Raw genomic sequence first — 11,270 nt, 5'->3', positions numbered from 1 at the left:
GCCTCAGAAGTAGAGGGTCCCTAGGTTAAATCTCCAGTACCACAAAACACATACAAAAAAACACAAACAACACCACCACTCCCCATCTCTAAAAGGCAATGTTAATGCTGAGCAGGCCACGCGCTGGGCCTAGAGATTTAGATTGAAGCCATTTCTAGTTGATTGACAGATGAAACACAGGAAGAGGGTAAGAAGGGCAGACTGTACTGAGAGAAGCTATGGGAAGACAGAAAATTCTGTATTGAGGAGTAGAACTGGGAAATACTAAGGGGTATAGAGAAGTTATATAAAGAAGTTATAAAAGAGAGATTTCAAGGATTGGTGATCACACCAACTAAAAAGGGGAGGTGAGTACTTATTTAGGAGATGCCAGATGATTACCAAAAAAATAAGGAAAGAGAAGGAAATAAAATGACAGAGTGATTACAACTATTTTGCTTTCCTTTGAGAAACCTAACCATAAACAGAAAGGAGGGATTTGTAATAGAAAGGCCGGGAAACAGCTTTATTGCAGTTCTGCCATTAATCTCTGATCAAGGTGCTCACACAAGGTCGTAACCTCTGAAGCCACAACTTTCCTTGTAAATATAACTGGTACAGGTGACATTCTGCAAGACAGGTTCAGAGCCGGCCTCCCCACCACGCGGTAAGCTCCAGGGCAGCGGCCAAAATGCCGTATTTATACCAATTATCCCCACGGCTTCCTCGAGCGACACGCTGAACCGGCTCTGTGGGGTCGACCAGTAACTGGGGCAAAGTCGCTGCTGCCCATCACCTCTGCGTCCCCCGTCACCCGGAGGAGCGTACCACGCGCGCCCCATTTCAGACGAGGAAACGATGAAAACACTCCGGACCCAAGTCCCCGGAGGTCTTGGAGATGCCTTTTTCGCACAGACGTCACGGAGTGGTAAGGCGAGAAAGGAGTCAGATGAGCCAAAAACTCATCGTAAAGTTTAAGAATATGGGGTGGGAGAAGGAAAAAAAAAAAAAAAAAAAAAAAAGGAAGGAAAGAAGAAAAAGACCTAGCCCGCGCTGGCGCTTCTCCGGCTCTATCGTACGCCAGCCAGCCCGAAGGCCTGAGTCGCAGTGCGCCTGCGCCACGCCTGACTTCCGCCAGACTCGATCCGGCTTCAGGGCTGCCTCTCCCCATCTCGCGAGGGCCCGGGCTGCAGTGAGACGCGTACAGTGTGACTAAAGAGAGCGCGTGCTGATGACGAAAGCGGACGTGCTCCGGTCGGAGGTGTGTTCATAGCCCGGAGGGGGCTCGGGATTGCGGAAGTATCGTGAGGAGGGTCCGGCGGCTAGGAGTGTGGAGGGTTGTTTTGCTCGTTCCCGAACTGAGGCGGCTGTTCTGGGTCCGAGAGCCCCAGCCTCTCGAAGTTTGCGGCTGTTACACGGGCTTCGCCCCTGTTGGCGCTTCTCGCCCCGCGTTACTCAGAGAGCCACTTTGGATCCCCGCCATGGCATCTGCTGGGGCCAACCTTCAGGTATCCCTTTTCCTCTCCCGCCCCTTTCCGAGAGCCGGAGCCGAGGGGCGGCGCGAGCGGTGGGGTTGGGGCGAGGAGGAGGGAGGAAGCGGCCGCGCCCTGGCCTGGCAGGGGCGGGGCGCCAGGAAGCTGTTGGTGGGACCCTGGAAGCTCTGCCACCCGGGGGTCCCCGGCCGCGGGCTGTGGGAGACTCCTGAGTTGGTTGGAGCTTTAAAAGATGAGACAAAACAGCCTCGAAGCAAGCTGGGCAGGTCTCTCCAATAACTGCCAGGAAGAAAGTAAAAGCATAATTTTTGCAAAGCACTACTTGGACCAGTTCAAAATAGGATGGTTGTGGCTCTCTCTTAGTTTCTTATAAAGCAAAGCCCTTCTTTTTGAGTTTGTTTGACGTAAGTAGAAAAATGAGAACGGCCCTGGAAGCTGTGGCTAGAGCCAACTTACATAATTCATTGAACATATGTGTTTATGTGCACGCTCCCAAATGGCAGTATGTAAGATCAGGAAGTATTTTTAAACTTTTGTGGCTCCACTTCTCCAGGCCCAAGGTAATGAGCACAGTGTTATGTACATAAATGATGGGCTACTAAAATTGTAGATTCAGTCGTTAGTGCTTTACGGAATGGAATTCTTTGAGAAAAAAAAAATTCTGTAAGGGTGCCTTCCATCTTCAAAGGATCTGTGATTTCAGTAGGGTTTGGAATGTGGCTTAGCTTCCAGGATTTCCAGCCTAAAAGGTCAGTTTGGGACAACAGAATAGCATGAAATATCTATATTGAATATCTGTCTTGGACTTACACTAGTTTATCAAACAGACAGCAATATTGATTGACTGTTACAGATGTCAAATGGAAAAGAACTCCTTTACTCAAAATAATTGGTCCTGAGCAAAGACCACTCACAGTAGACCTATTTTAAACAGAGATCAAGTTTTTACCAATAAATAAATAAATAAAAGTAAGGGGAGACTGGTTTGCAGCTCTTTTCTTGAAAATCTTCCTTAAAAATATGAAAATAAATGTTTTATATTTTTTCATAAAACGTTGCAATTGGAACTATGACTCATTTCTTAGAATAAAGAATAAATTGCATAAAGGTTGTTTGTTGGATGTTCTCTAGTGAATCAGCTAGAGATTGACATTCACTGAAGGTATAGTGACTAGTGATAAACAGGAAGGATGTTGAATAGTTTTATTAGGTGTTGGTTCAGGTGTGCTTTCTCAGTTAGCCTTTCGACCTTCTAACCTACGAAACTTGGATGCAGAGGAGTCAAACAATGAAGAACTCTCCCACTGAATGAGACAGAAATCCCTGTAGCCAGATACTACAGGGAGTGCAGACAACTAAAAATCAAAATTATGAAATAATTTCATGATACTATAATAGAATCATAGGTTAATGTGGAAATGTAGTGTGGAAGAGCATATCTTACTCTTCTGAGATCAAATGAGGAATGCTTCACAGAGGAGGTGATGTGATCATAGAAAACACAACTGTAATCATCTCCTGTATGTTTGATGTGATCTCATGTAATCCCCAAAACAGCTCTTCCAGGTGAATATTATTCCAGTTTCACAGTATTAGAAACCTAAGCTTATTAAGGTTTGTGTGCCCAAAGATGTGATTAATTAATTACTTAAGTAACTAGTTAATTAGTATTAAGGTTCTTTTTTAATCCAGATCTGTCTACTTACAAGCCTGGCTTTTTCACTACAAAATTCTGCCTCCTTGGATGCTTTCCCAAGGAGATAAAAAAACAACTTATGCACTCAGTAGTGTAATAAACTTTGCAGAGGCTGGAGGAAACTGCAGGTAATACAATATGAAATAAAACTCCCAAGTTGACTCAGTCCCTAAATATTATGTCTACTCTGCCATGCATTGTACTAAGTCCTGGGAAATTGTAAAACATATCTATCTATCATTGGTGACCTTACATGGCTTATGTGAAAACAGACATATTAAGTGGCTTAAGATACAGTGTGATCTTTGGAAAAATGTACAGGAGACAGTGGGAATCTATTAAGTAATGTAGGCTGAGCCATCTTAAGGATATTGGGAAGGCTTTGCAGCAGGAGGACAAGTTCTCAAGAAGCTGGAATGTCACAAGGGAGAGTATAGAGTACGCTGTATGCATACAGAGGCATGCCACCGAAGTCCATTGGGGTTGTGCCAGTAGTTAGTATGATGGGAATTCAGTGTGCAAGGTCGGAAGCACAGGCCTGAGGAGGTATGCCATATCATGAGGAGCCTTTTGTGCCACACACAAATGGTTGGTCCTCATCCATGGGGAGTCATAGAACAGTTTCAAACCATGGAGTAGCGTGCTCATACTTTTGATTTAGAATCAAACTATCATTTGTATGTGGGGGTGGAGTAAACGTGACTGGAAGCAAGCCTGGTGCAAGGAAACCAGTTAGAAGGCAGAGGCCTGTGTGATGGGACATAGTAACTGACCAGATTAGTGTTGTACTTATTCGAATAAAGAAGAAAGGCTTGATCAAAGGAGAATAATCTTATATCTATAGTAAAAAAGTGAGGAGGGAGGAGGAATATGGGATTTCTCCCAGCTTTCTGGATTAGATATCTTGAAAGGGTAGGAGTTGGGTCTGGGAATACAAAAAGAGGGGTATGTTTAGGGAGATGCAAAAATAAATTTAGTTCTGAACTTGCAGAATTTGAAGTGCTTGTGGGGACTATCCAAGAAAAATGCCCAGTGAGCATTGGGGAGTTATTAGCATAAAGATGGTAGCAGAGGTTGTGGACATAGGGAATCCCATCTTGGAGAGCTTACAGAATAAGAAAAAACAAGGAGTAAGGCAGAAACTCTGGGTTGTTGAAGTTTAAGGAAAGAGCAAAGGGAGCCTGAAAGACTCTAGACCAGGGTGAATGGTGTGATGGTCAGTCAGGAGACACTGGGTAGGTGTTTGTTCTGGTGTTCCGCACGAGCCTTGGGAATCAGCAGGCAGAACACATTGCTGTGGGAGGAACAGGATATCAAGAAACCCAGATGAACCTGGGGTACTCTTTGGGATTTTGCTGTGGAGGTGAAGAGATGGTAACAGAGTCGGTAAAGAGAAATCTAGGAACTGAAGAGAGTTGGTTATTTGAATTCTGTAGATATTAGTCTGAAGTAAGATTTAAACATTTTTCTGCAGAGGAGAGACCTAACCCCCCCCCCCCCAAAAAAGGGAGAATAGTAGAGAGGCATATCATCACTGATGGACTAAATGTCAGAGTGGAGTGGGGGATGGGTTCTGTAGCATAGAGAAAGCATTAGTATTGTCAGACAAGGAACGGGACATTTTTTCTTCTGAGACATGTAATTGTAGAATTTACCATTTCCCAGGGTTTTCTAAGGTAAATACACCATGGGCTCCTAACCTGAAAAGGACAGTCCCAGATGTTCCCTATCTTGATTCTTTCATATTGATTGACTAGACCATGACTGACCATGGGGTAATGAAGTCACTGTTTTTTGCCATCCCTCTGTGCCAGACTCATGCAAAAGTGAAGACAACAGACATAAGTAACTCCTGTCCTTATGGAGGTTCCAGGGGGATAACCAAGCCAAAAAAAAAAAAAAAAAAAAATCACAGAAGCAAAATCCACTTATGCGTACAGGTAAACATTTGGATGAATTTTAAACATAGGAGCAATGTGAACAACTGTGTTTTAAGATGGAATAAATTTGGTAGTCAGCCTAAAGATTATCGGTGTTAAATCATTGAGACATCTTACTTAGGGAGGGAGTAAACAAGTGAGTCCCATCGCAAATACAGAGGAACATATTTCATCACATGCCAGGAGGATGATCAACAGAGAAGCTGCTGGAGAGGTAGAAGAAAATCAGGAAAATGGGGCTTGGGGATCAGTAGAAGACAGTCAAGAAGGAAATGAGAAACTTTATGGAATACAGTCAGGTCAGGATGAAGCCAGAGCTTGTCTTTGGGTCTGACACCATAGCCTTGATCTGAGCAGTTTTATTCATGTGATGAGGGTGTTTTACTCAGCTTTTTTGCTGCTGTGACTAAAGGATCTGACCAGAACAACTATAGAGGAAGGAAAGTTGAGAGCCCACAGTTTCAGAAGTCTTAGTCCATAGAAGGCTGGCTCCATTTCTCGGGTTCAGGATGAGGCTGAGTATCATGGAGGGGTGTGTGGCAGAGGGAAGCAGCTCACATCATGGTAATCAAGAAGCAGAGAGAGAAACTTCACTCTCCAGATACAAATATATACCCCAAACCATGCCCAATTCCCACATCCTCCAGCCACACCCTACCACTTTAGTTAGTCCCATCAAGAATTAACTCACTGATTAGGCTAGGGATATAATCCAATCATTCCTCCAAACTTTCTTGCATTGTCTCACATGTGAGCTTTAGAGGGGCACCTCACATCTAAACCGTATCAGCGGGGAAGAGAATAGAGGCTAACCCCATGTGATTTGGGCTCTGAAAGGTAGCAGAGAAAGAGAACTAAGCTGAAGGGTGTGTTTCGAAGGAGGCATTTTGAAGGAGGGCTATTTGTGTGCTTTCAGAAATATCCAGTGTAGAGAAATTGTTAGAGATAACAAGAGACAGAATAACCAAAGGGAGGGAGATTTTTTTTCACTCATTCAGCAATTTGAGTACCTACCTTCTGCCAGCACTGTTCTGAGGCTCGGAAGCTCCAAGTGAGGCTCTGTCCTCACAGAGCTTAATTAGTAAAGGAGAAGGCCTGTGAGTGAATACACAGGTAAATACAGTGATGGTGGGTAAGGGAGTGAAGGAATGAGGGGAAAGCTGGAAGCATGGGTGGAATACAGCCTCTGCTATGCAGATTAGGGAGGGCTCTCTGAATCTGCCAGCTGAACTAGGACTGGAGTGTTCTAGGAGAGGTCTGTAGTGCCCAGGCTGCCTGAGTGAAGGGGAGGTCTAGAGGGTTACAGCTAAGATCCAAACATAGCTGGGGCCATGGCCCTGTGAGGCCCTGTAGATGATGCTGCAGCATTTGAACTTCATTATTTACAGTAGGAAGCCATCAGCGGTTGCTATGTGTACTTTGGAATTACAAGGGTGAAGGCAGGCTGATTGCCTCCTAGGCTAGGTGTAGTTTTGATAGATGTGATTGTGGATTGAACCAGGGTTATAGCAACAGAGATGGTAAGGATTATATTCTGAAAGAATCATTAGCTCTCCTTAATCATACTAATGACATGGTTAATTTTGTTTTAAATGCAGAATGCTAACAAAACCAAGGGTGAAATGGGGGCATTTATAAGGAGAAAGAGTCTTAAAAGTTTTGCATATGCTATTCAGTACCATAGTAACAAGTGGCTATTTAAATAAAAATTCACTCTTCAATCACATGAGCCACAAGGGCTCAGCCATATGTGCCTGGTGGCTTCCATATCAGACAGTTACAGACATTTTCATCATTGGAGAAAGAATAGCTTCAACTAAGTAATTGTACAGTGTTGAAGCTTAAATACCAACCATAAGAATTTCACTTTAGGGGCTGGGGATGTGGCTCGAGTGGTAGCGCGCTCGCCTGGCATGCGTGCGGCCCGGGTTCGATCCTCAGCACCACATACAAACAAAGATGTTGTGTCCGCCGATAACTGAAAATTAAATATTAAAAAAAAAAGAATTTCACTTTAAGCTGGATGTGATGACTGATTCCTATAATCCCAGTTATTCAGGAGGTTGAGGCTGGAGGATCACTTGGATGCACAAGCCCAAGATTAGCCTGGGCAACACAAGAAGACTGTCTCAAGAAAAAAAAAAAAAAGAAAGAAAGAAAGAATATATATATATATGTATGGAAAGAGTTTTGCTTTAACAAATGTCAATGTGGTATCTGACTGTGACACCACAATAAGAGCTGACTGTGAATGAGGGGAAACAAGTGGCTAAGGAAGTAAGTGACATAGCCTTTCAAAATAAGAAAATTATCGTGAGAATAAGAAAGAATTTATTTCTGCTGTGTGGCTTTACTACAGAGTATTTGGGATACATTCTTATGTGACCAGTTTCTCCAAAGCAACAGTTGACCACATGCCAAGCTCCACTTCTTACATCGTGTCTAACTTACAAAACTTGAAAATTTACCTATTTGGACTATGAAACATGCAACTACAACATTTTATCATTTCTAAAACAATACCATTTTTTCCCTCTTACTTCTGGACAAAAGAAGCGTGCCCCAGTAGGAGACCTGTTCTCCCATTGACAATCCCCTCTATATCCCATCCATGAGCAGCTGCTTCAGAATGTAATAGTCTTACACATGATTGTTCTGGGAATTGTTTGGATGATCATTTTCTTTTTTGTTGAGTCCTCTGTTGAATAATACAGTTTCACTGCCTAAATTAACTTAGTTGGAATATTTTAATAAATCATGCTTGTTATTCATATATGTTTGTGCATATTTTTAAAAGTTAGATAGTTTTTAATGAAAATTTTTGAGATAATTGTAGATTGACATGTAGTTAGTTGTAAAAACAATACAGAGATCCAGTATACCCTTTACCCAGTTACATTTTGTCAAACTAGTACAGTATCCCTACCAGGATATTGACATGGAGACATTCTGCAATTCTTACTCACATTTCCTTACTTGGACTAGTATTTGTATGTATTTGTGTGCACTTTTGTTACAGTGTGGGTTTATGTATCCACCACAGTTGAGATAGAGAAAAGTTCCATCTGTAAGGATCCATCATGTTGCTCTTTTATGACCACCATCATTTCTGTCTCTCCCACCCACCATCCCTGTTCTCTGATGTTAGTCAGTTTTTGTAGCTGTGATCAAAATACCCAACAAGAACAACTTAGAGAAGGAAAAGTTTATTTTGGCTCATGGTTCCAGAGGTTTAACCCATGGTTGACCTAGTCCATGGGTCTGGGCGAAGCTAAGACAGATCATGGTGGAAGGGTGTAGTGAAGGAGTGCTGCTCCGTTCATGACAGCCAGGAAGCAGAGAAAGAGGGGACACTTAATCCCCTCTATTTCCCATCCAGGGGCAGTGAACCTTTCCAGGGGATGCCCCCAGTGACCCATCTACTGCTCTGGCTATACCCTACCTATTACCGCCCAATTAATCCATTGAAACTTGGATGGACTGATGAGGTCACAGCTCTCATAATCTAATAATTTCACCTCTGAACATTTTGCATTAGCACAGGAGCTTAGAGAGACATCGCATGTCTAAACCTTAACACCTGACCAATTAACCTGTTCCCAGTCTCTAATTTTGTCATTTTTTGAGAGGTTTATATAAATGGAATCATAGCATGCAATCTTTTGGGATTGGTGTTTTTTAGTCAGCATGATTTCCTCAAGATTCATGTAAGCTGGGTGTAACAGTAGTCCTAGTAGTACTTCATGATATTGATCTACCATGGTTTGTTTAACCATGAATGAAACCGTTGGAGGACATCTAGAATGTTCATGTACAGGTTTTTTTGTGGACATAAATCTCAGTTTCTCTGGGATAAAGACCCAAGAGCCCTTTTTCATATGGTAATTGCATTTTTAGTGTTTGTTGTTGTTGTTGTTGTTACATTGTAGCAAAGAAATTGTCTAGATTTTTCCCTTGTTCTGAGACTTTCTATGAGGCTGAATTCAAAGGTCATGGACTAATAAATTAGGCAGAAAAAATTTCTATTCAGCACACCATTCAGGCAGTGGCACAGATTTTGCTGGCGGGTTTTAGCCAAGTTTACTGTGATAATCAGGAGTGGAAAACAGAGCAGAAAGACTTGAAAAACTTGCAGTTTGGCCAGAAAAGTATGAGTAAAAGTAGATAATACAGACACTAAAGAAATGCTAAATGCTTTAAGCAGAGACAATAAGAAACGTGGCTTATGGGCATCCTAGGAATTGGCAAGACCACACCCTCTCAGGCTCTAGGGAGTAAAAGTAAAAATTCCTTTGAGCAGAAACCCTAGAGGTACCTGATTGCCCAGGGGCACTTTGGAAATTGTTTCACTTTGCTCAGCTGCCCGCATTTTTAGTTGTGTAGACCAAATAGAAACAACCAATTTCCCAGAATGGCTGTACCACTTTATATCCCCCAGCAAAGTATGAGTGGTGATCTAGTTATCTGCATCTTCACCAGTGTTTGATGTTGTTACTATTTTTTATCTTAGCTACTTTTCTTTTTTTTTTTTTTTTGGTACCAGGGATTGAAATCAGGGCCACTTAACCACTGAGCCACATTTCCAGCTATTTTTTGTATTTATTTAGAGACAGGGTCTAACTGAGTTACTTAGGGCCTCACTAAATTGCTGAGGCTGGGTTTGAACTCACAGTCCTCCTGCATCAGCCTCCCAAGCTGCTGGGATTATAGACATGCACCATAGTGCCTGGCTTTATTTTAATTATTCTAACATGTATAATTATGTTTCATTAAGGCTTGAACTTGCATTTCTGAACTTGTTAATAATGTTAAGCATATTTTCATGTAGTTATTTGCCATAATACTCTCTTTGGTGAAATGTCTGTTCATGTCTATTGCCCATTTTCTGATTGGATTCTTTCTTAACTGTTGTTTTTTCAGAGACCTTAAGGTAGTCTATATACTAGTCCCTTATCAGATGTTTTGCAAATGTTTCTCTCAGTCTGTAGCTTATCTTTTCATCCTTTTAGCAGGGTCCATTAGAAAACAAAAGTGTTTGTTTGACAAGGTCCAGTTTATTATTTTTTCCTTCTGTACATTGTACTTTTGATATCAAATCCAAGAAGCACTCACCTAACCCTAGACCCTGATGGCTGTCTGTGTTTTTTCTAAAAGTTTTATGATTTCATGTTTTATATCTAAGTCTATGATGTCTTGAGTTAATTTTTATAGAAAGTGATAGGTTGAAGTCAAAGCTTCTCTCCACCCCTTATGGGTGTCCATTTGCTCCATCACCATTTCTTTAAAAGCCTGTGCTGATAGTAGAACATTTGCCTAGCTGTGGCAGCCCCTGGGTTTGGTCCCCAATGAGAGAAACTAAAAGCCTATCATTCTGTCATTGACTTTTGTATCATTTTCAAGATTCACTTGGATACATTTATACAGATTATTTCTCATAGGGTTTTAAAAAAATTTAATATTATAAAGGTGGTTCATGTTCATAATGGATATTTTAGAAGATGTGGAAAAGTAGAAAATGAAAAATCCATGAAGTCTTACTCATCAAAAATAAGCTCTGTTAAATTTTTCCCATCTTTTTTCTTTGTCATTTTATTTTTTGCTGCTGTTCCACATACTTAAACTTTTACTGCATATAAAAAGTTTGTGTCCCGCTTTTTAAAACACCCATCAGAAGCACTTGCCATGATATTACAGATGTTTCTTCATTTAATGCTCTTAATAATCCTTTAGTATTCTGTGTATGTTACTTAGGGCTTCACTAAATTGCTGTGTGGCATCCTTTTGCTGTTAAAAATTTAAGTTTCCACATTTTTTTTTTTAAGAATTCTTATGTTTAATGTCTTTGCCCGGTAAATGTTTAGGTTCAGTACTGGGTTAAAAGCTTTGGGTATTTTTTTAGATTCTTGATATTTCATTGCACAGTTACTTCTGAAGTGCCGCAGTCTTGGCTGGGCACAGAATCACGAGCCACTCAAGCAGGAACAAAACTTTATTTTGAAAAAGCCGCCAACACTCTCAGCGCCAGCAAGCCAAAACCGGTCCTCCCACGCGGGCGTCTGACCGGAACCGGGCGTCTGACCGGAACCCGGGTCCCCCGGACCTCCCCCGGAATTTCCTCCTACTATCCTTCCCCAACCAATGGGAACTCTCCAAGAGTCTGGT

General features: G+C 41.9%; 1 protein-coding gene across 1 annotated transcript in view; it reads left to right on the top strand.

Annotated features, from left to right (window-relative positions):
• The first annotated feature begins 1,195 nt into the window (after nucleotides 1–1,195).
• Nucleotides 1,196–11,270, top strand: part of VPS4B (vacuolar protein sorting 4 homolog B) — a 34,187-nt gene continuing 24,112 nt past the window's right edge. Inside the window, exon 1 of the mRNA XM_081263451.1 lies at nucleotides 1,196–1,487. Coding sequence (XP_081119577.1) covers nucleotides 1,461–1,487 — 27 coding nt within the window. The 5' untranslated portion in view covers nucleotides 1,196–1,460. The remainder of the gene's footprint in view (nucleotides 1,488–11,270) is intronic.

Source organism: Spermophilus citellus (genome assembly GCF_964194105.1).
Source record: "Spermophilus citellus genome assembly, chromosome: 12".
NCBI classification, from domain to species: domain Eukaryota; kingdom Metazoa; phylum Chordata; class Mammalia; order Rodentia; family Sciuridae; genus Spermophilus; species Spermophilus citellus.
This window is presented reverse-complemented; position numbering and strand designations above follow the sequence as displayed.